The sequence below is a fragment of the Tiliqua scincoides genome, chromosome 4 (genome assembly GCF_035046505.1).
Source record: "Tiliqua scincoides isolate rTilSci1 chromosome 4, rTilSci1.hap2, whole genome shotgun sequence".
NCBI lineage: Eukaryota > Metazoa > Chordata > Lepidosauria > Squamata > Scincidae > Tiliqua > Tiliqua scincoides.
Genome location: NC_089824.1, coordinates 155762628 through 155786503, shown reverse-complemented (window position 1 = coordinate 155786503; position 23876 = coordinate 155762628). Strand labels below are relative to the sequence as shown.

Below are 23876 nucleotides of genomic sequence, written 5' to 3'. Positions count from 1 at the left end.
GGCTCACCAGTGCCATGCCCTCAGTTCAAGAGACAGATTAAATCAAACCCAGCTGCTGTAACAATAGGATGGGAAAAACAACCAGCCCCAAGGAGGAAAACAACTCACCACACAAATGAAATTTACTCTATTCTCCTGCAAATGACTTTGAGAATGACCAAATTTGCTACACGTGAGTCAAGTTTTTTTAAAAATAATGTTCAACAGAAAGTATAGCGCTGCTGTTCCCCCTGCTCAGACAGCTCTGAAGTGTGCCACTCATCCCTCCCAGTCAAATATCCCGTTTCATAAACCTGCTCCTAGATATCTGAAACGACACATCATTAAGCACTTAGCTTTAGGCATCCAGCATTCCAAAGAATTACTATTTAAACATATTATAAAGAAACCTGGACCATGTTAAGCATGAAGTACTTAAGAGCACATCCATCTAGCGAACCATTTCATTTCTTATTTGGCAGTTGTGTCGCAGACAATCACCAAGAAGCAAAAATAAGTTTGCAACAAAAGCAATACATCTATTGGGATCTGTCACTTAAAGAAGCTAAAAGCAACATGGGCTTTGATAGCAGATATTCTTAAAGTTTATTTCTATGATGCACATTAAATTGTATTTTTTTCTTCACCCAAGGGTTGGTGGTTTTAGTTTTTAAGCTACTTTGCTACCGCAAACCATGAAACAGCCATGAATCACCAGCACGCATTAACAATAAAGCTCAGGCCTTATACTGCACTACATGCTGGGAAATTACTTGGCTTCAGAGTTGTTACACGTATTCTTACTTTTGTATATATACTCACATGTAAAATCATCTGATTACAAAAAGGTTATTATTAAATGAAAAGTTATGTATTGATTTACACATTGGATACCCTCTTTCTGAGCCAGTATGTCTAATGTCTTGAGACCCGGAAGGCAGGCAAAATACATCATCTACTATTATACATATTTCTACTAAGTATTAAAATACCAAGTCCCAAGAGTCACATTTCGTATAGCTAAGCAACGTTCCAGAATAAACTAAGTCTTCAACCCCTTAAGAGCTTAAAATAACAGCAATTGAAAAATGCATAAAAAAGTTAGTGTTACGGTATTTGCTGATGTCTTCTTAGATCCATTTTTCCCTTCAGTAAAACATGTGAATGCACAGGAAAATGAAATTATTTTTCTTCTCCGATCAAAACTTCTGCTGTAATCTACAAATCTGCCATCATCAAGAATCCCTTTGAATGTAAAAATCATTTCCCTAATCTTTCAAACAAATTTATAAATCAGATTTATTCTACTGCAGTGCTTTTTATTAGGAAACCGTGTAAAACCATCAAAGAGCCATTCGAGCATAGCAATACAAAAGGCCAATCAGCATCAACAACCTTTACAATATTTATGTTAATGTACCGATTGGCCAGATAGAGCTTGGCTCATTACTTTGCAATGGTTTGAATAAGTTCTTGCAATTCGTAAATGCACAAAACCACAGGAAAATTGAAACAGCATAAATGGGACCTATTTCTTACAGCGGCATTTTTCCCAGTAATCGTCAGTGATGAATAATCATTTAATAAAACACAATTAAACCACAGAAAAGGAGGGGAAAATTCCTTTTGCCAGGTTACCAGTGAAGCATGCCTTGTGCAAATGGAAAGCATTCACATACACCGGATGCCTTAAGAGTGCAGAAAGTGGAGAGAAAACTTGGCGGCTGGTCTTCAAAAGTACTCAAGTCCAAGCCTAAAGGTAGCCTTGGAATTGAATTTAGATAAAGTGGCCTTTGGTTTTTCACATGGCACACTTGAGAGAAAAAGCACAAACACCTCTGGCTATTTCATTACATTGAGGAAGTTGTCAAAGGCTTTTATCCACAATACACTAAAATAGTTGTAAATAATTTATTGACATCTCCCCCCTCCAAGAGTGTGCTATTGTTGAAAGGGCAACAAGAAAGTATTCGGAGAGAAATAAATGCAATATATTTTATATCTAGGACAGTTCAGTACATTACTCTCTTGCACTGTTATTGCTATCATCATACACAACATGGTTGCTTGGCTGTGAAGAGTAAGCTGTGAGGCAGTATCTAAGATGGACATTAGTGACAAGCAACATGATTCACCTGGACTCCCTGTTGCACATCCATAATAGTAAACATGACAAATGTTTTAATTCCCTACAGCTAGCACACTCACCCAGTACCCACCAAAAAAAAGCTGCAGAAATTCACAAAGTTTTCCCCCTTCTATCTAATAATTTCCTTCTTACAGTTTTTAATTTTTTTTAATCTTTGGGAGCCATTTTCTTCCTGTGATGGAGCACACATTTAAAAGGAAGGGGGCAGCAACACATCTCTCAGCTGATATAGGACTTCCCCCTCTTCTTCAATTTCACTCAACACTGGAACTATTTGAGGCGGGGGGGGGGGGAAGAAGGGACATTGCACCAAAGATACAGTCTACTCAATACTGTTTCAACACCTATCTTTTGACCATGGTTGGATTATACTTGCAAATTTCTCCGTCAACCATGACTTGTTCCCAGGCAAGAAGAATGACAGGGAGAACTTTCACAAACACTTTTCCAACATCAAGAAAACACCTCCACTTTTGACAATTCTTTAAAAGCAGATTACTTCTTTTCTTATTAAAATGACCATTTTCACAGGCTGGTCCTATTACCACACGTGATGAATATTCTGACAAGGTACTTTCTACAGTCACTTTGCTGTTACAGAGCACCAGTATTAGGGCCCAATCCTAACCAACTTCCCAGCACTGGTGCAGTTGCAACGCAGCCCCTAAGGAAGGGAACAAATGTTCCCATACCTTGGGGAGGCCTCTGTGACTGCCTCCCCACCACAGGACGCAGTGCATAACCCATTGGTACAGCAGCACTGGCACTGGAAATTTGGATAGGATTGGGCCCTTACTCATTTGACAAAACTGATCTCCAGTTTGTCTTCGAGGGAAATAATTCCAATTTACTGAATAAATAATTATTTACTTATTATTATTTCTAAAGGCTAAGTTGGAAATTGCACTGTACTGAAAATCCGACTTCACACCTCCTCTTGAGAACTCGTATGCAAGAGTACGGCATTTAGCCCTCCTGGAAAAACTCACATGTGAAAAACATCTATCTAAAGGACAGGGTAAACCTGACTCTCTCCTCACTACTTGGCATCCCTTTATTTTATACGTTAATATGCATTTTACAGTTTCAAAATCATATACAGTGCTTCAAAAACTCATCTGGAAAGATGCTCTAACTGACACCATTCTTTTTGTGTAAGTAACTTGTCTTTTCCTGTCTTCCTACTCCTCTTCCCTTGCAGCCCTGATCCCCCCTGTTGGCTATGGTTTTGTACTGTTATTTTTGCAAATGATAACTCTAAAAATATCTAATAAACATAACTTTTCAAAAATGAACACTTTTGTTCCAGCCAAACACAACAACAAATTGAAATATTCTAAAAGCAATTTATATTTTAGATTATAACTTTAATGGCCCAATCCTATCCAACTTTCCAGCACCAATGCAGCCATAATGGAGTCCTGACATAAGGGAACAAATATTCCCTTTCCTTGAGGAGGCCTCCATGACTGCCCCTCCACCTCAGGATGCCACTCAAAACTCCATTGGCATGACCGCATCAGTGCTGGAAAGTTGGATAGGACTGACTTTAAGAGAGTTAGGTGGCTCTAAAAAAAAGTCTCTGAAGTCTTAAAAATCATGTGTCACTGCTATAATTGCTTCAATGCTCTACTTAATTTTTAAAAAATTACCTTTTTTAGAACTGCTTGTCTTCTAAAACAGGTTAATAGACTTCTGTATTAAGAGTGTCCTAGGCTTTCTGAACACAGTAAAGATAACTCTCTCTTTCTCTATCCTTACATTCCTAAATTATGGCCAATATGCTCTTAACAATGCTTAAACATACTGACATAAATAGGCTTAAACTGGCTTAGCTCTGTTAGATTACAGTTCCTGAGTTTTCTGGCCTCTGTTTCATAGATGCAGAATCTAACATGTAGTGAGCAACTATAAATTTCAACATCGTAGAAGTTCATTGTTTTGTACTTCTGGTTTGTATTCAAAGAAAATTACTCATGACTAAGATCCCAATCCTGAACTTAGCACGCCACCTTACCACCAGCGTGCACTGTTGCAAATGTGATGTAAGCCACGTTTGCAGGCCCTAACTTGGCGTCCAAACTTCGGACGTCCAAACTTCGCTGCTTGGCAGTTGCGCAGACTGCCGGGCAGTGGAGAGGTAAGTGCAGTTGTGGGGGAGGTGGCATGCCGGGGGAGGGAGCAGGGATCCAAAGCCTCCACGTCGGGCTCACTGCCCAACCCAGAGGCACTTGATTCACCGCTGACCTTTTGGTTGGTGGTGAATCAAGTAGCCCCATTGCAGGGTACTCCATTTACCTGGGGGGAGGGGACAAAAGTTCCCTTCTTCAGAAGAGCCGCCAGCGGCTGCCTGGGACGCACAGGATGCAGTGGCAGTCACTTTTGGCGCCGCCGCAGCCCCACACCCCGGATAGCTCAGGATTGGGCTGTAAAGCTACAATACTATACACTCTTTCCTGGAAGTTAAGACCCACTGAACCCAATGGGACTTACTACTGAGTAAACATGCAAAGACTTAACACTGCAAGGGCACAATCCAAACCTGCACTGGAGCAAGCAAGCCAGGAGGCTTGCGCTGCATCCAACGCAGGTTCTTTGGCTGCAGCGGCTCAGCCAGGGGCAAGGGAAAGCTCTTCCCCTTACCCTTGGGTAAGGGCTGCTCATCCCAATGGGTCTCCTCAGACCTGCGCCACCTCTGGAGGTTGTGCAAATTCAAGGAGAGCGGAGCACCTTGAAGCCGCTCCGTTCTCAACGGGGACGGAGGTTGGGATCTGGCATAACTGCCAGGTCCCAGCCCCCAGTTCCCCGCACGCCCGCCCCTGAGGCCGCCCATCGCCCACCCTCCCCCCACCCAGAAACGCCCCCCTCCCGCCTCCTCCCCACCCCCCATGTCAACCGTTGCTGCTTGTGTCGGCGCAGGTGGTGAAGAAGCCGCCGCAGAGGCTTCTGCCGGCCACCACAGCTTCCTTTCATGGAGGCGCAAACATGCTTTACAGCACGTTTGCGACCCTCCCGGGGGACTTATGCCAGCCTGTGTGCTAGTTCGGATTGTGCCCCAAGTCCCATTAAAATTAATGGAACATACTAGGTTGCAATCTTATGTATATTTCCTGGAATAAAGATTTACTTCTGAGTAATATGAATAGGATTGTGCTGATAGGGCCCAAACCTATCCAAATGTCCAGCACCAATGCAATGGGGTATGTGTTGCATCCTGCAGTAGAAGGGCAGTCCTGGAGGTCTCCTCAAGGTAAGGGAACTGCACTGGTGCTCAAAAGTTGGATAGGATTAGGCCCTTAATCTCATAGATTTCAATATTACTTTTCTTTGGATACAACCATATAACAATTACAACTAGTTTTCTTGGGACCCAACCCATTTTAAACACATGCAGGACCTTTAGGAAACTTTTAATCGAGGCCCACCATCATCCAACTTTATAACACAACTCTTTTTTTTCTTCACAGTAAACCATGAAATCTTGATAAGAATGCTTTACTATTTTAGTTAATTTGGGGAAGAAAAAGTAATGTTATACTAAGCTAACTTTCTATTTCACCTCCAGGTCTAAAAGCGGTAAATGCTACATAAACTACAAGAGGCTTTTAAAATCCATAATATGAAAAGACTTGCCATCAGCCTCCTTTATCCATAATATTACCAGCTATCTATGCACCCTGCTCAAATATCTGGACTTGCCATTATAAAAATGCCACACCACAAACCCAAGGAGGTATGGAACTGGGTACAGAAAAAACGCATACTAGATTTCTCCCAAGACAGTACTACCTCAGATGAGATATGTGAGGGCAGTATGCCCTGCCATGAATTTTCCTTGCACATCAAAAGCTACCATGCCAGGGAGAAATGCTTTAACCTTGCCTTCTCTTGACATGCCGATTTTGCATGTGTAGCAAAGACCCACCTGTACTTATAGTTTGTTGTGGTACAAATGCCGGGGGAAGCATGTTTTAGTTACTCTCAGGATCAGTTCACATAGTCAATTTTGTCTCCATACACTACTCTCCAAACATCTTACAGCCCAATCCTAAAGACTGACATTAGGTGCAGCAGTGCCAAAGAGGCTACCGCTGCATCCTGCAGCCCCACAACAGCCGCCGGAGGTCTCCCTTCCTCTGAGGAAAGCCCCACAGCTTCACCAGATCCACCCTCCTCCCACCCAGTTCCTCCTCTGCCCACCCTCCTCCCGCCCATTTCCTCCCCCTGCCCTAGAACACCTCCCCCTGCCCTGGAATGCCTCCCCCTGCCCGAGGCCCTCACCACTGCCCAGAGATCTTACCTAGCTCCAGGCGGCATCCAGCCAGCACGGGGTGCAGCACTGACTGGTGCTGGGCCAGTTTAGGCACTGACTTGGTGCAGGGTGTTGTGGTTGTGCCTTATGGCATTTGCAACACCCAACACCAGTGGTATGCTTGTACAGCTGCTGCTGAAGAGCTTGTGATTGGGCTCTTAGTAAGGAAACGCATTCACTCAGAGTTGTCTCATATGAATAATGTTCTCCACTGCTAAAATTACTGCTTCTAAATATCAATCCCCACCAGATAGTTTATTGCCAGTTAGTAGTAGAATATGCCCATTTTTGAATGAGCACTCCAAAGCCAGGCAACTTAGCTTGGAGAAGGAGCTTCATCAAAATGGAAGACTTGAACCCAGGCCCTACATCACTGGTCCTTGTGTTTGAAATATCAACTGATGTGGCATTGCAGGCAAAATCAGCTTGTCAGCAGATGAACAGCATACCTGAAATCAGACCTACAGAAAACAGTGGGCCTTGAGAGATGGGATGAAACTGGGCAAAGGAAGGCAGAGGACAAAGCAAAGAAATATCTCAACCTAGATCACCTTCCTAGGTATTAGAGAAATCCCACATACACCTTCTATAATCCATATCATGAGAGCTGGGTTCTTTCAACCAAGACAATGAGAATACCGTATACACACAGAAAGGGAAATGGATGTTCTGCTCAACAACACCACTTTTTTTTCAAGATTTTGTGGATTACACAAGATTCTAAGATTACACAAGATTCTGTGTAATTAAAAACAAAAGTCTTTTAGCTAAGGAATAAGACTTAAAGAGTGAGTATTATTCAAAAACACTACACATTTCAACAACACAGTCTTTTCCAAGCTATTTCCCTCAGAATTACTGAATCGTTTCTTTTAATGAATAAAGAATATCTTTACTTTAACACAAAAATCATAGGCAGCCATGTTGGTCCACAAGGAAAAAAAAATCCAAAAGTCACATTTTCAATCAACTTTATTAGGATTAAATCAAACACCACAACATCTCGAGCAGCAAGCTATTAAGTTCCTCAGAATCTTTCTATTGTTTGCGGAAAAGGTTGTTAGACAATCAGGCACAACTATGAAAATAAATCTAGTTTACTTTAAGGAGGTCTCTTTCCCATTCTTTCAAGTACAGTTAAAGGATGTGATATTCCCCAGTGGCATACAGGTAGAAGGCATTAATATACACATAAGTGCAAAGCAAAGATAGCAGTCTGTATCATCAATGTGGCCCTCTCTTTCTGCAACAAAGAAGCATATGCAGAATGTAAGAGACCACTTTGTAATTATAACATCAAGACTGTAGAAAATCACAGTGCTTAGTACAATCATCTCTTCAACAATAAATATTGCATCGTTTGGAGAGATGTAGCAGACCAGTTATGAAAGAATCCAGCTTCTATTATTAACATATATTTCCAGGTAGTCAACATTTTACAGGCACCCCACTCTCCAAAAATGTTTTCGTTTGAGCCCCCCAATACAAGCAGACCTATCCCTTCTATGAAGTTTAAGAAGTCTTCCGTTCCACATTTTTCAAAACAATCTGCACTACAGTAGATTGTAATTTCCGTGTAAGCCATGACTGGATTTTGGCAGTCATATTCCTGCTTGTTTAAGTGAGTTGGTTTAAAATAGAAAGTGAGTCTATTCATTTAATTAAAAAGAGAAGCTGCCCACGTAATAGTCTAATCAACTTGATTCCAAGGCATAGAGTTGATGTGGTGCTATGGCTAGGAGCTGTAAACCAGACAGGCTCTGGTTCAACTACCACTTCATCAATAAATTTACCAGCTAGTCTTAGGCAAGCCACCAACTTTCAGTTTCACAGTAAATATAAGGATACTAAGGTGACAATTCTGTACATCGTTTCCTGGAAGTAAACCCTATTGAACACAATGGGACTTACTTCTGAGTAGACATGCATAGGATTGCCCTGTAACCTGTGAGGGAAGTCTTCTAAGGATTATTAAGATAATGTTTGTGAAGCACTTTGAACACACATATAATATATAGCCAAATTAGTCTGTCCCACAGACAAGCTCTCTCTAGCACATGCAGATGCACACACACATGCACAGAGAGAGAATGCTTTAAACTGCATTTCTTCATCTAGCAATCAGTCATAACCAAGAGCATAGTTTAATTCTTTAACTGTAAAAGCTGAGAATATATCATTAAAAACAGGGGCAATCCCTGCCCTTGGGTAACTTCACTTGCTTGCATAAGCCCACAATAGCCAAGTTAAACATTCCATTCAAGTCAATCACTCAAGCGAATAGAGTTCTTTTTGAGAAGGGGGTTCTATATTACAGTGATTCTCAAACTTTTTAGCACCAGCACCCACTTTTTTAGAATGACAATCTGTTGGGATTTCATTAACCTGGAAGTGATGTCATGGTCAGATGTGATCTCAAGCAGGAAACTTTTTAACACTCCCCATACAACAAAAAACAAATCAAATTAGGTAAATTAAAAGTTAAAAAATATATTTAAAATAAAGAAGAATCCTCCTAACTCTCCCAAGCAGTTGCTGATCTGTTTAAAAAATATTCCCCAAACATCCCAAAGGTTGCAATCCTATTCAGACTTACCCAGGAGTAAGCCCCATTGACTATCATTGTTAAAAGCATAAACAGAGTAGCCTGTTAAAAGTACAGATCTATAATATTTCCCTAAATGCGGTCACATACCACGGTAGTATCAAGTCTGATGCAATATTTTAAAAATAAAATACACACTGAATTGAATGGGGACCCACCTGAAATTGGCTCATGACCCACAGTTTGAGAAACACTGATTATAGGTGCTGTCCAGTTCTCCAAATCAAATTCCAGCAAAGGAAAGGCTATTTTTAATCTTTCCCCACCACCACCATCACCACGGTCCGGTTTCTGTTTTGTTCTCACTCCAGCTATTTGCCCCAGGTCCCAATTGAAGTTTTCTTTCCAAGGCAAAAAAGCAGCTGTGTGCATGTGAGGGAGGATTCAGATCATGACGATGGTAGGGACAAAAGATTGAAGCCCCCCTTTCCCATGCTCACTGATCCAGATTGGGACCGCTGCAGCTCCTACTTAGGAAAAACAAACAAGTATGTCTCCTCTAACACCTTGCTCAACTTTACAGACAATTTGGTCTCTAGGTTAACGCTAGCAGAATTATGCAGTGATTGTGCATTTGGATATTTTTTCGGATCCCAAACTCTAGTGACAATGCAGGAGGATTTGCTGTGTGAATCTAAATGCCCTTACCCATCTCTGGTACCTATTTAATCTATCTTCTCTGGTGGAAAGGTAGGATTGAGGCAACTAAAAAGGACAGGAGGCATAAGGAGAAAGAGCTGAGTCTTCTATCCATACACCAAGTAGAATTTTCAACAACAGAAAAAGTGAAGAGTGCTGTCACAGGTGGACACAAGCATGTACAATGGTCTAACAGGCCAAAATACAGAGTTTGAGGCAGTATAGTTCAGTAACTTACCCTTAAGAAACTCCCTCTTGAAAAAGTTGCTTTAATCAGACCTTATACAGTAGGCATGAGTTTTGCCCTTGTCAAACTATTTAAACTGAAAGTAAAAATGCCTCCAGTCGCACAGATGTACTTACACAACTAGATCCCTACTCTTCTCAGTGCTGCAGTGCATGGAAGACTGCAATAAATGAACGTATCTGCAGGTTGCCAAAAGAAATGGACACTTAACAGTGGATATTCCACATGGTTTTGCGGTCCTACTCCTCTGTCTCTAGAAACCAGACTAGACTTTGGGCTAAATGCTGAAAGGGAAGGTCAAATGAAAAGCATAGCGCCTGCATTTAGATTTTGTATGTAGGAGAAAGAAAACAAGCAGGCGCAATGGCAAATCCTAAAGGGAATTTTCTGGCTAGTAAACAAATTCCCAAAGTAAAAGGACTCTGAAACGTTTGATCTAGAGCCACCCCAGAAGTTAAACACCATCTGCTACCAAGAAAGACACCTAAAAGCCTTTCCAGTCAAGCTATTACAATCACCACTACAGACAACTTCAAGGTGCTACAAGAGGACCAAATAGCTACAATTAAGCCAGATGTGCTTTAGACTCATGTCTCCCATTCCCAATTCTCCTTGTTCCACTTTCCAGATTAGATCGAACAATCTGTTATGAAGAGCACTGCGATACACCTGTTTAAAGAAGTCAGGATTATCTTAAGAAAGAAGCCATCATCTCCACATACATTTTGCTGCATCACTGATCTAACTTCTTAGGAATCAGAGAGCACTGTCCACAGTACAGCTTCATTTGTGACTGTCTTTGTGTTCCAGTAGATAAATCTGAGACCCATTTTGCTACATCTATTTTCACATGAAAAAGTGGACCAAAATCTTATGATTTTGCAAGGTGTTTGTGAAAGGGGGAGGTTTAGAATATTTGTGGGAATTTTTAAATATATTTCATTACTTCAGACATGTTGATAATAATTAGTTCTTGTCTCCTGGCCACCTGGAGAGCTGTTTGAAACAAAAGGAGGATTATAAATAAAGTTAAAAATAAAATATATGCACATGCCCACACAAGAGCCACTGTACCTCCAGTTCAGCATCTTAAAAAACTGGGCACTGCTAACTAAAATCAACCCCACCCCAATTAAAATCAACCCATTGATTTTGGGATTTCAGTTCTTTTCCCATGGTAGACTTGCTATCTTAACCTACTTACTAGATTAAAGGAATAAAAATCTGTTATTGATTTTCAACACTCTGCAATTAAGACTAACATAAAATGAATAATAATGATGAATTAATAAAAGCAATCAGAAGATATTTTAAAACAAATTTTTAAATTCAAGTAGCAAAAAATTTATGCATCTATATTTGCTTCTCAGCGCAATGAAATGAATTATAATTTGAATTTAAAAATGTACTGTTTTCACAAAAAGCCTTTCAGCAAAAATCTTACGGAACTGTCACCCCCTACAGGCAGTGGTAGTTTCAGCCTCTCACAAAAAAGGGACTGCAAAACATATTTTATTCCCCATGCACAAATGTGCAATAAAGAAGAAATGAATGGAGCTCGCTTTCCTGACATTGCGTCTTTATGGTACAATCTCTACATATTTTGTGAACTTGGTTTTGCAGTTTCTTAGGGGTATTAATGACTAACTAGTCCATCTACAAGGAAAGTCTGGTTTAAATTATCCCATGGTCAGAAGGTGAAGAAAAGTTGCCAAGCTAACAAATAAATAACGACACAAAATCCTGAGAAACAAGGTAGAAAAAGGATATCAGAGATAAATGTTACAATTCATACATTTTATTACTCACCCTTCTGCTGGAAATATTCTCTGCCAGTTTTAGGGCATCGTGCCTCCTGTGCTCTCTGGAGAATAGGAAGTCTCTCAAAGATACTTGGTCTTCTGGGAAAAAGATCTAGCAGAGGCATTGGCAGCTCAGGCGGACTCCGCTGAGCTTCGATGCTGTCGCCACCATTGCTGACAGTTATTTTAAAGGACATTTGGGAATTCAAGAACGCTCGACCACTGTTAGAACAAGTCACTTGGGGCAGTTCCTTCATCGGCAGGACTTGGCACTTGTCAAGGACTTCAAAGAGGGCTGCGCTACTGCTGCTGCTGCTGGACTTTGGATAATCTGCCACCTCATAGTGCATGTTGGCATCTCTCTCTACAAGAAGGGCACTTCCAAATCTCTTACATCAACTGATACACAAAACGGCAGAATGGGACAGATGAAATCTGTCAACAGATTGAACATTGTTTAGTCATATGACACTCTTGATCAACTATTCATCCAGTTGCCTATCACAAGTAACCAATACTTCCATGTGTCTAGGCGGGGAAGGTTTGTGTACCCTAAACTAGAAGATAACCTTGATTGATTGCTTTAACCCATTTTTGCCCAGCCCACAGGTATACACATTTGGTACCGGTTGTGTAAATGCAGCATTGGGCAGAAATTGCTTAATTAGACTATCAGTATACTACAAATGACTAGTGTGGGTACACAGACTGGTTAGTAACACTTTTTCTAGGGTACCACTCTAGTGGACTTCCAGTGGAGAAGCTATATTATTAGGCCAGCTGCAGTGAAACACACACAATGGTCTTACAGCATATTAAAGACAAACTAATTGTAGTGTAAGTTTTTATGGGCTAGAGCCGACCATCAGACGAGTACTTCTTTGTAAGGCTGATTTAACCTATTCATTAAATTATACAAATAAAAATAATATTTTCTGGAAAAAAAAATTAAATTTTGAGAACATTAAATTTTTTTTTTCCTCCCTCAACATTTCAGAGTAATTTTGTGTTTTAACACTCAGAAACTCTTGGCACAAGTGAAGAGTCACCTCAGAAAAACTGAGAAAAAATGTCACATTTCTGGGATGCCCTTTTTCCTTCAAAAGGCAGAAACATATGAGGACAATTCAAGAGATAGCTGTTTCTAGCAGTACCCTTATCAACCAGGCACCCTTTCAACAGGGACAGTTCCTTCCAAAAAGAAATTTCTTTGACACAGAACTATTAAATACATACAGAAACAAAAAGGGCAATTCCATTTGGTCTGATATTGTCTGACATTACACCCCAAACCCTGTCAGATACTCAAAAAACATTTTTTTTTTTTAGTTAAATGTAAAAATCCTAGGGGATCTGTAAATAACATACTGCCCTGTGCAAATATTCAACTATTGCCCAATAAAGTGTAAATCAGTTGCATTTTTATAGAGAACAATAAATACCAGGGTAAAAAGGCTGGGAAGTATTTTGCAATGTAAATCTTTGTGGCTGGATCCCTGGAGGGAGTAGGTAGTTGAGGGCTGAGTTGCTTTTGTCTTTTTTGTTTTTTCAATGCATCAATGTCCGTTTCCCCTAAGCAACACACTGGACCTTACCAGAGGGTGAGCAGGGGTTTCTTTTCAGTTCAGCCTCAGCAAAGTATTGCATGAGCGACTTGCATTTCCCTATGTACTGATGATGCTGCGTAGAGAGCTAGCAACGCTGCCCCTCTCGGGATGCCAAATCACGCTGCCTTTGGGTGCTTGCAACTTCCTGGGGTATCCCAAAAGCTGGACCCGACTGACGAAGAGTGCTACAGGAGCCGAAGTCTTACGGGGGGGGGGGATCTCTGCAAGTCCTCCTGCTACTTTGTGGCAAGGGCATCCTGGAGGCAAGCCAGGCTCCTCCAAACCAGCCAGCAGGAGAGATGCCCCCAGCCAGGAAGGCTCACTCAGCTTGCAGGCAGCTCTCCATCAGCGACCCTCCCCCCGGCCAAGTGAGAAGCTCCCACGCACGCACGCACGCACGCCCCCCCGCAGGTGAGAAGGCAGGTCCTCCGCCCCCGCGAAGGGCATCCCCTACCTGCTACGGGCTGGCGCCGCTCTCGCTCTGCTGCCGGCGCTGCGAGCCCGAGCGCCTCTGGCTGCTCTCAGAGCCTCCCTTTAGCCGCCCATCCCCGCTCGGCGCTGCCTCCCCTGCCGAGAGCAGCCCCGGTCGTTGCCCTTCCACCGCGCCGGTGGCTGAGCACTGCAAGCCCGGCCCCTCCGCCTGGGTGGGCGGGGAGAGGAGCCGCCCCTTCGGCGAGCGTGCAAGGGCTGGAGAGGGCACGCACGTGTGCCCTCAGAGGTGCGCTCCGGCTCGTGGCCGGCCCAGCTGTGCCTTGGCACGCGCGCAGTGGGAAGGGGCCCCGCAGCTCTCGCTGGAAGGACACCTGCGCAGAAGCCGCGAGGACCAGGCAGTGAGACAGCCTGGCGCACCTGCGAGCGCCTCCACGCGCGCACCGGAGCATCACCAGGCTTCGTGGACTGGCGCGCGTCGGTGGACGCATTGCGCACGCGCCCCCGTGGGAAGGGCGGCAAGCAACATTTGCCTCCTCACCTGTGGCATCTCATCCCCCCTCTGCAGGGACATGCAGTGGGCGGGGAGGCAGGTGAGGCAGAGCCTCCCCACAGAAGTCCTTCAAAAAGTGCCGCCGCCGCCGGGTGAGGCACCCACAACCCATGCGCTATGCGCGTGGGTTGTGGGTGCCTCACATGGTGGCAGTGCTTTTCAAAGGACTTCTGTGGGGCGGCTCTGCCTCACCTGCCTCCCCGCCCACTGCATGCCCCTGCCCCACACAGGTTTGCCTCCCACAAAGTGCCTTAGGCATAAGTAAAAGGGAATGTGTTCAAGGGCTAGGAGAAGGGCATTTGCAATGTGCCTTATAATGAGAAATTTCTCAGGGGCCTAGAAGCAGGTGGAAGCACCTTCTGCATAGCCGCACTGAGCTTGCACTTCCTTCCCACAGTGGTCCCAAACAGTAATCTGCCCTGAAAGCAGTGGCGTAGCTAGAGGGGGTGCAAAGCACTAAATTTTTGCAGGGAGCTTCACCACAGCATGCAAGTGGCCCCTCCCCTTCAGAGTCATTGGGGCAGTGGGAACACCACCTCCATTTTGCTGCCACTGCCTGGAATGTCTCTGAGGGGAAGGGACCTCTTGCACTCCATGGTGAGGCTTTGCACCTCCTCTAACTATGCCACTGCCTGAAGGCTACTACCCTGCCATCACACACAGTGCCCCGCTGTCTCGCTCGCTGTGTGCACAATCCACGACATGGCCTTGCACTGCTCACCACAGGGAGGAACTGCAGCTTACAACAACAGCAAAGTCATATCTGAAGCCAACCAAAGAGCAGAAGCAGCAGTGCTGAACCTTTTCACTGCCCACCATGGTTGTTGTCTAGAAAGCTACCCCCTCTGCCCATTTTCTCCTCATTTCCAGTCTCCCAAGCCACCTATAAGAAAATTAGGGGAGGGGGCAGTCATATGGGGGAAGGGCTAGCAGAGGAAGGACTAAGCAGTCCTTTCTGCCAAGAGAGAGAAACCACCCAATCTAAACACTCATGCTTCAAAATCCTATACACACTTATCTGGGAGTAAATCTCATTGACCTCAGTGAGTATTAGTTCTGAACAGGCATGTATAGGTTTGTATAAGTCTAGAAACATTAGAACGAAAAGCTAGTGTCTTTACCAATACTCCTAAAATGCTGCTGTTTATTGTTGTTCATTTCATTTATTTACCACCTTTCTGCCAAGACATTTGCAGCACATTAAAATAGTAATAAACAGTGGAAAATTAGAACAGATGAAACAGCTTTATTGGAGGTTCTTTCAGGACTGGCTATTCTTTGGCTTTTCCCTCTCAGGATCTTTAAGGAGACTCTGGGATCCTTGAGATGGTGGGGAAATTCTCTCACACCCAACAGTTCCCAAGAGTTGTCTTAGAGCCCAATCCTATCCATATCTACTCAGAAGAAAGTCCCATTGTAGCCAATGGGGCTTAAACCCAGGTAAGTGTGGATAGGATTGCAGCCTTAGGATAGCCTTAGGATAGGATTGCAGCCAAATCCTAACCCACTTTCCACCACTGACATAGCTGTGCCAATGATACTTTTGCTGCATCCTGCAGTTGGGTGGCATTCACAGATTCCTCCTCAACATAAGGGAATGTTTGTTTCCTTACCTAGGAGCTGCATTGTCCTTATGTCAGTGCTGGAAAGTGGGTTAGGATTGCACCCTTAGGCTAGTGCTCTTCTTGAAGTTGATGTGATAAACGTATACCTGCTCTTAAAAGCAATTTCTGCCCAATGTCGAATATACAAATGTGTACAGGTTGAGACTCATTATTCCTGCGGATTCCAGTCCAAGCACTCACATGGATGGCAAAAAAAACGCACTATAGTAAATCAATTTAAAAAACAAAGATTCTTTGCTCTGGTGATTTAAAAACAGCCTTGCTGACCTTTGTGATGTAAGATAAGAGTCATTAAGAAGACAGTTCATCTATCAGTCCTCCTCCAAGCACTTACAAAGGTGCTTCACTGAGCCCCTCCCTTCCCCAATGCAAAGTGATCACCTTTCTTTCACATGCTCAGGGGGAAGGGAGGGGTCGCCTGGAGACAGAAGGACTGATGAATTGTCAGCCAGATGCCCTCTCTCTCTCTCATTAAGGAGGCTATTGTTAAAGGACTGTTCAGTTTTTTAGACTGATTTTAAAGGGATGCATTTTTCCCCTTCTCCAGGGATCAGCACATTCCTTCTCATTTGCAGGGGCCATTTGTGTTGAGTCAAATCCGTGTATAAAAAATCCGTGTATAAATAAGCTGGACTTGTGCCTCTGTGGGCCAGGCAAAAATGAGTTAACAATACAAATGCCATGCAATGATCTGATCACGGAAATGAACCATGGGGGAGATTCAGTGGATGCCTCCGGATGAACAACAAAGGAAATCTCCCGTGATTACCTTTGCAAACAGAAGTTTGCAAACCTCACATGTTTAGACAAATAGTCACAAGGTGTGCATACTACAGTATTTAAAAAGCTAGATCTTCCTTTCTGAACTGAAGGGCAGCACTTTTCAGCAATTTTATTTTTATAGAAGTAAACCTGCACTTGTATCAGTCTAAGCTCTTTTTATTCATGTTACAGAGATAGTGCCATTTCCAGTCAACCTTCTGTTGTTTCCATGGAAAAATGTGATGTGTCATCATCACCTTTATAGTATTCCTAATTGAAGTACAGATTGCAGTTACATACACAGTGATATTGACATTTTAAGGGCTTAGTTTGCTGCGGAGTAAAAGGATAAATCTTTTGGAATTTCTCAAAAACTCATTCTCACACATGGTGTTCCCTGATTATCAGTTGCAAATGTTTACTGAAAACGTATACAGAGGCTGGAGTTTTTCTCTTCTGCATACAGCTAGCTTTAATATGTTATCAGGTCAGAAAGAGTAAGAGAACAACTAGGAATCCAGCCAAAACCAGCATTTACAGGCAAGGATTTGATAACAGAAATGTATTTAGCCTATATACAGCCATTCTCTCCCTCTTTCAAAATCAAGACAACCCTCACAATGACTAAATGGTTCTTCTGCATATTGGCCCTTCAGCAGCAGGTAGGGTTGCCAATTCTGTCTGAAGCAATTCCTGGTTTTGCTTTTTTTCTCCCAACATGATGTAATGTTGGAAATTCTCCAGAATTGCTTTCAGTAATCACCTGAAGTTTCATACAGATTTGTGGAAACTCCAGGAATAGTTTTGGAGGAGGGAAAGTGAAATAGTGCCAACAACATGGATCTAGGTACCATAATGCCTAGGGCTAAAGCTATCAATCCTGCCAACTAAGGGCCAAATCCTATCCAATTTTCCAGTGTGGTGCAACCATGCCAATGGGGCATGCTCTGTGTCCTGCGGTGGGGAGGCAGTCACAGAGGCCTCCTCAAGGTATGGGAACATTTGTTCCTTTACCTTAGGGCTGCATTGCGGCTGCACCAGTGCTGGAAGTTGGATAGGATTGGGCCATAAGAGCACAATCCTATGCTTGCCTACTCAGAGGAAAGCTCCATTGTCTTCAGTGGGGTTTATTCTCAGGAAAGTATGCCTAAGGCTGCAATCCTTCTGCACACTTTCCTGAGAGTAAGTCCCATTGAAGACAGTGGGACTTACTTCTGAGTAGATGAGCATAGGCTTATGCTCTAATTCACTTGGCACAGACTCCCAGTGATTATAACAGATTTCAGCCGGTTCATAAATGACCTGGAGAGAGGGTTGAGCAGTGAGGTGACTAAGTTTGCAGACGACACCAAACTTTTCTGAGTGGTGAAGACCAGAAGCGATTGTGAGTGAGCTCCAGAAGGATCTTTCCAAACTGGCAGAATGGACAGCAAAATGGCAGATGTGTTTCAATGTAAGTAAGTTTAAAGTAATGCACATTGGGACAAAAAATCAAAACTTCACATATAGACTGATGGGTTCTGAGCTGTCTGTGACAGATCAGGAGAGAGATCTTGGGGTGGTGGTAGACAACTAATTGAAAGTGTCAACACAATGCACAAAGTGTGCAGCGGCAGTGAAGAAGGCCAATTCTATGCTTGGGATCATTAGAAAAGGTATTGAGAACAAAACGGCCAATATTATAATGCCGTTGTACAAATCGATGGTAAGGCCACATCTGCAGTATTGCATCCAGTTCTGGTCACCACATCTCAAAAAGGACATGGTGGAAATGGAAAAGATGCAAAAGAGAGCGACTAAGGCTGCAATCCTAAGCTCACTTTCCTGCACTTACTTCTGAGCAGACCTGGTTAGGATCGTGCCCTATGATGATTACTGGGTTGGGGCACCTTCCTTATGAGGAAAGGCTACAGTGTTTGGGCCACTTCAGCCTAGAAAAGAGATGCCTGAGGGGAGACATGATTGAGACATACAAAATTATGCATGGGAAGGATAAAGTGCATAGGCAGATGCTCTTTACACTCTCATATAACACCAGAACCAGGGGACATCCACTAAAATTGAGTGTTGGGAGAGTTTGGACAGACAAAAGAAAATATTTCTTTATTCAGTGTATGGTTGGTCTGTGGAACTCCTTACCATAGGATGTAGTGATGGCATCTGGCCTAGATGCCTTTAAAAGGGGATTGGACAAATTTCTGGAGGAAAAATCCATTACAGGTCACAAGCCATGATGTGTATGTGCAACCTCCTGATTTTAGAAATGGGCTATGTCAGAATGCCAGGTGCAAGGGAGGGCACCAGGATGCAGGTGTCTTGTTATCTGGTGTGCTTCCTGGGTATTTGGTGGGCCGCTGTGAGATACAGGAAGCTGGACTAGATGGGCCTATGACCTGATCCAACAGGGCTGTTCTTATGTTCTTACCAAAAATATTGAGGTATGTGTGTGTGTGTGTGTGTGTCTCTCCTTGGAACATCTTTCCAGGATTGGCAGTGGTGCCTTCTGCAGTGTTGCTCATTCCTATAAGCTGGCAGTGGTGTGTGTCCCAGTGATGGTCACTCATTGTTCCTGCACCTGACTCCATCCCCTACTCACCCTGGTAGCATTTCTCTGTCTGGTAAGTCTGGACAGGGAGGGAGGCATTCTAGGGTGGGGGGAAGGTGTGGTGAGGGAGGAGATGGCAGCAGGCCCTGACCCCCTTCCCAGCCCGGGTGACCTAACACGGGCCTCCTTGAATATGCACCCGCTCAATAGTGTGTACAGATCCGGGGAGACCCATTAGGGTCGCTTGGGGCTTACACAGAGTAAGGGAGTGTAAGCTTACTCTAAGTAGCCCCAGTGATGCTTCCCAGCCCCTTGGGATGCTTCAATAGCTATTTCAGTACCACTGTAGCCCCATGTTTGATGCTTCCCAAATGCTGGAAACCTCAAGATTGGTCTGTCAGTCAGCCCAGTTGATACAACATATAAGGACGGATAAGAAAGACCCACCATCACAACCTTCAGCTTATCAGAAGTTGTCTTCTGAAAAAGCAAGAGAAGTACCTCAAAACCTAACATCTTTTTGTTATTCTGTTCATTTGTGAACAAACAGCCATGACCCTGGTCTTTAAAGAATAGAGAAACAATGAAATCAATCATATGTTTATTTCCTAAACATCTTTAAATGGAAATTAGTCTCTTTAGACCAAAGTACATTAAACACATAATTGGCTCTGACTTGCTTTCCTTTTCTTCACTGAATAGGAGTTGGTACACACAAAGTTCCTGGGAGCCCAGGGATAAAGCCCTGCACTGTGACTCCTATTGTTCAGATCACTTACCACTGACTGCGTTGGGGGGCTACCATACCACCAGTGGCAGTGTCAAGAGAATGCCCAAACAGGTGGGCCTTTCAGTGATATGGGCCCTCAGCTAATGACAGAGCTGGCTGATTCCCGATGCCCTAACTCACAGTATTAACTGTGGTTGAACACTATCTATCTTCAACAAGTTGTGATGTACCAAGCCAAACATAGTTCCTCAATCGTATATGTTGGCCAGAAGGGAACTTTTTTTACAGTAAACTTTCCAGAGACTGTAAATTTTGTTTTGTAAAAACAAAAATTATCAAGCACTTTGGAAAATACAATACAGAACTGGTAAACTGTGCTTGTTTAGCGGGACAGATTGTGCAAGTCTTGTGTCAACAATGCCAATGCATTAAAAAGTGGTACAAGATAGCAGCCCTCTCACTTCCAACTTTGGATGTGCTTCTGCAGTACTCCTGATAAATAAGTTGGCCATTCCCACTGGATAACTTCTAAATAGAAAGGTCTTAAAATCACTCTACTTTTAGGCTTTGTAGAGTTTTTGAATAGTTTTTGCTTTGAGGAAGATTCTGTGATGCCCAATATTATAAATATGCATTTTAAGTTTAATTTTGTCATCCAAAGCCCAGGTATTCACCAACTTCCTTTCCAGAAAGAAACGAACAACCCTCTATAAAAACAAGTTAATTTCAAAGATTATTGTAATACAGTCCCTTTAAGCTAGAAACTCTCCATGTTGTTGTTTTCAAATTTCCTGCTAGATAATTTGTAAACTGACAATGATCACAAGCTGTGCCATGCTGTGCCATTCTGTTGTAACATGCAGTTTATATTGTATTTTGCTTGTGGCAGTGAAGGCTTGTAAGCCATAAAAGCTTATACTGAAATAAATGTGTTAGACTTTGTGAGACGAGAAAATTCTTGGTTGTTTTTGCCATCAACAGTGCATGTGTCAGTGTCTGGGAGGTGGAACTGCATAAAATGGTTGGCAACCTTCAGTCTTGAAAGACTATGGTATAAGCCTACAGCACCCGGTATTCCCAGGTGGTCTCCCATCCAAGTACTAACCAGGCCTGACCCTGCTTAGCTTCTGAGATCAGACAAGATCAGGCATGTGCAGGGTAACAGTTGCTGCATAAATGGTTGGCAACCTTCAGTCTTGAAAGACTATGGTATAAGCCTACAGCACCTGGTATTCCCAAACGGTCTCCCATCCAAGTACTAACCAGGCCTGGCCCTGCTTAGCTTCCAAGATCAGACAAGATCAGGCATGTGCAGGGTAACAGTTGCTGCATAGTGTGTGCTTCTTCTCTTGTGGCTCTGCTACTTTGGGCAAGCAGACCCAGAAACTCTGGTTTCTGTCAGTTCCAGGTGTAAAAGCTCTGAGCTGGGTGGCTAGAGCTTCCTAGTCTGACAAACACTACCTATTGGGTTAGCTCATCTCATCTGTTCGGGTGGTAAGAGAGTGTGAGTGTGTAGAGAGAGGAAGAGGCAGCAGTTCAACCACCATGACCACTCCAGATGAGTCAGGCGAGGCTGCCAGATGATCTGCTACAGGCATGAGTTGCTGCACATTTTACCCATTTTATCCGCAGAGGTCAATGGGGCTTACACCCACATATAGAGTTCTCCTTTTCTGGTGGTTGCTGTGGGAGGAGTGAACTGATACACAGGTGCATGGGTCCTTTTTTTGGCTCCTCTGGACTTTCTTTTCCAGAACCAATTTCTGATGAAAGGCAGAGATATCCGATCACTTAACACTCAATAAATGACTGTAAACCCTGGAATGAAGAGCACTCTCTTCTCCTGATGGATATTGCTTTCCATTGTCTCTGTGATTGATAGGGGAATTATGTAGCTCCCAAAGGACTTTATTATTTCAACCATACTGGGCCTACTTACATATTTTGTTAAATGTACATACTCATTGTAAAAATCAACATGGAAAATATAGAGCCCTCAAAAATGTGGAATAAACATTGCATATACTACTGCAGTATACAACAGTCACACATATGGATTAACAGTCATGTGTACGCTGTACACAGTCTGCAGACACACTGAACATAACACTTGAATAGGGCTAAATACAACATGAAATTAGAGAGATCTTGTGGCAATAGTAATGGAAACTACTATGGAATTTTCACTTCTAGTCTATTAAGGGAAACAGCCACCAAATCCTTGTTCAGTGTTTCTGCTGTTGCACTGCTCTCTGCTGTTGCAGATATTCCTCAATGGTTAAGAATGTACATGCTAGTCTTCTTGGAGCATTTTTGCTGAGAGATGGGGTTCGTTTTTACCCCCATATTTCCATATTTTCTTGTGAGGATACTTTCCTTCTCTCCTTTTTCTTCCCATTTGGGGATCTCATCTACATAAGGGAGACCCATTAGAGAAATATTTATTGGGATGCCTTACATAGGAAGTTGCCATATACTAAATCAGACCATTGGTCCAACAAGCTAGTGAATACACAATACTGACAGCAGCTCTCCAGGGTTTCAGGTGGGTCATTCAACCCCCCCCCCCACTCCTACTTGAAGACTCCAGGGGTTGAGACATTCTGCACACATAGTATGTGCTTTACTCATGTGCTATATAAAGGGACAGAGTCACCTTCCCTCATCCCTATCTTCCCTCTTTCTCCCCTCCTAAAACCATGCACACACAGACATGATCAAAACAAAAGCAGCTATATACCTTAGCAGTCTTCTTCCCAAATCAAGTTGGGATGAGGAGAGTATGGGAATGCAGTCACTTCTACAAATCTAATGTGAAACTGATGAGAATCCTTTAACAGGAGCAGTCAAGCCACCTACTTGTCAGCTAATTGGGAGATGAAAAGTCAGAATTCACCCCCCCCCCACACACACACACCCACTGTATGCAGAAGATACAGAACAGCACTCCTGGAGGAATCAGGATAATCCTTTCCTGTCAATAAACTCTTCCAACCAGCGACTTTAGTACTGACAGATTTACCAAATGTGGAAGAGTGACCTCTGCTGGCTAATAGAAATATGTCAAGGAATTCATGGTTTATCACATATTCACCTCTCTGTACAGCAGAATGGATTGTATGCTTGTATTTGGTCTCTTATGTTTATCACTGAAACAGATGGATAAAATTTGTTCAGATGCAAGGTGAGAGTTTCAGCATCAGACTTCTCTATCCCAGCACAGTCCCTCTGCCAATTATTTAAGGTTTATGCTTCCTTAGTTTACAGTGAATTAAAGTTAACTGGTTCAGTGGTGGAATGATCCATACTGCGAGTGGAAAAGATTGTTGCATGCTTTTAAGGATACAATATGGCAATGAAATGAAATAGCAGCATTTAAAAAAACAGAATACATTACTAATTTTAGACTAAAGTCACCAGTATGAGGAAAAGAATTCTGTTATTTGATCCTCCTCCAAAAAATCTCCAAGTTTCCTAAAACAGCACAGTCTAGTAGTAGAATCCTCCAGGTAAGACACATGGCTTACCCGCTTCCTAGGCAGGAACAGAACAGTTGGCAAGTGTCAAGAGACTGGAGGAAAAGTGGCTGCGCTATAACTCTAGGAATTGTGGGGATGGGAACAAGTATCTATTCCTACACCGAGAATCTTCACCGTCTTGGCCAAAATCTTCAGGAAGAACTTATGGAGGGAAAAAAGACCATGATATGGGGTTGATCTTTGTCTTGCAGCTCCCTATTCTTTATCCTAGTTTAATCTGGAAACTTAGTGGAGCTGATTAACTATAGAGCAATTACCATTACATTGAACATGAGACAGAATCCTTGCTAGATCCATTTCTTTTAGTTACCATTTCTACAACTCTGCGCAAGTATTATGTAGTACATTTTAGC

The 23876-nt window shown here is 43.0% G+C and overlaps 1 protein-coding gene and 1 pseudogene across 1 annotated transcript in view; both read right to left on the bottom strand.

Moving 5' to 3' along the window:
* Nucleotides 1-12083, bottom strand: part of GLIS1 (GLIS family zinc finger 1) — a 249797-nt gene extending 237714 nt beyond the window's left edge. Inside the window, exon 1 of the mRNA XM_066625789.1 lies at nt 11741-12083. Coding sequence (XP_066481886.1) covers nt 11741-12083 — 343 coding nt within the window. The remainder of the gene's footprint in view (nt 1-11740) is intronic.
* An 8957-nt stretch (nt 12084-21040) lies between these two features.
* Nucleotides 21041-21160, bottom strand: LOC136650482 (5S ribosomal RNA; annotated as a pseudogene).
* Between the last annotated feature and the right edge of the window lie 2716 nt (nt 21161-23876).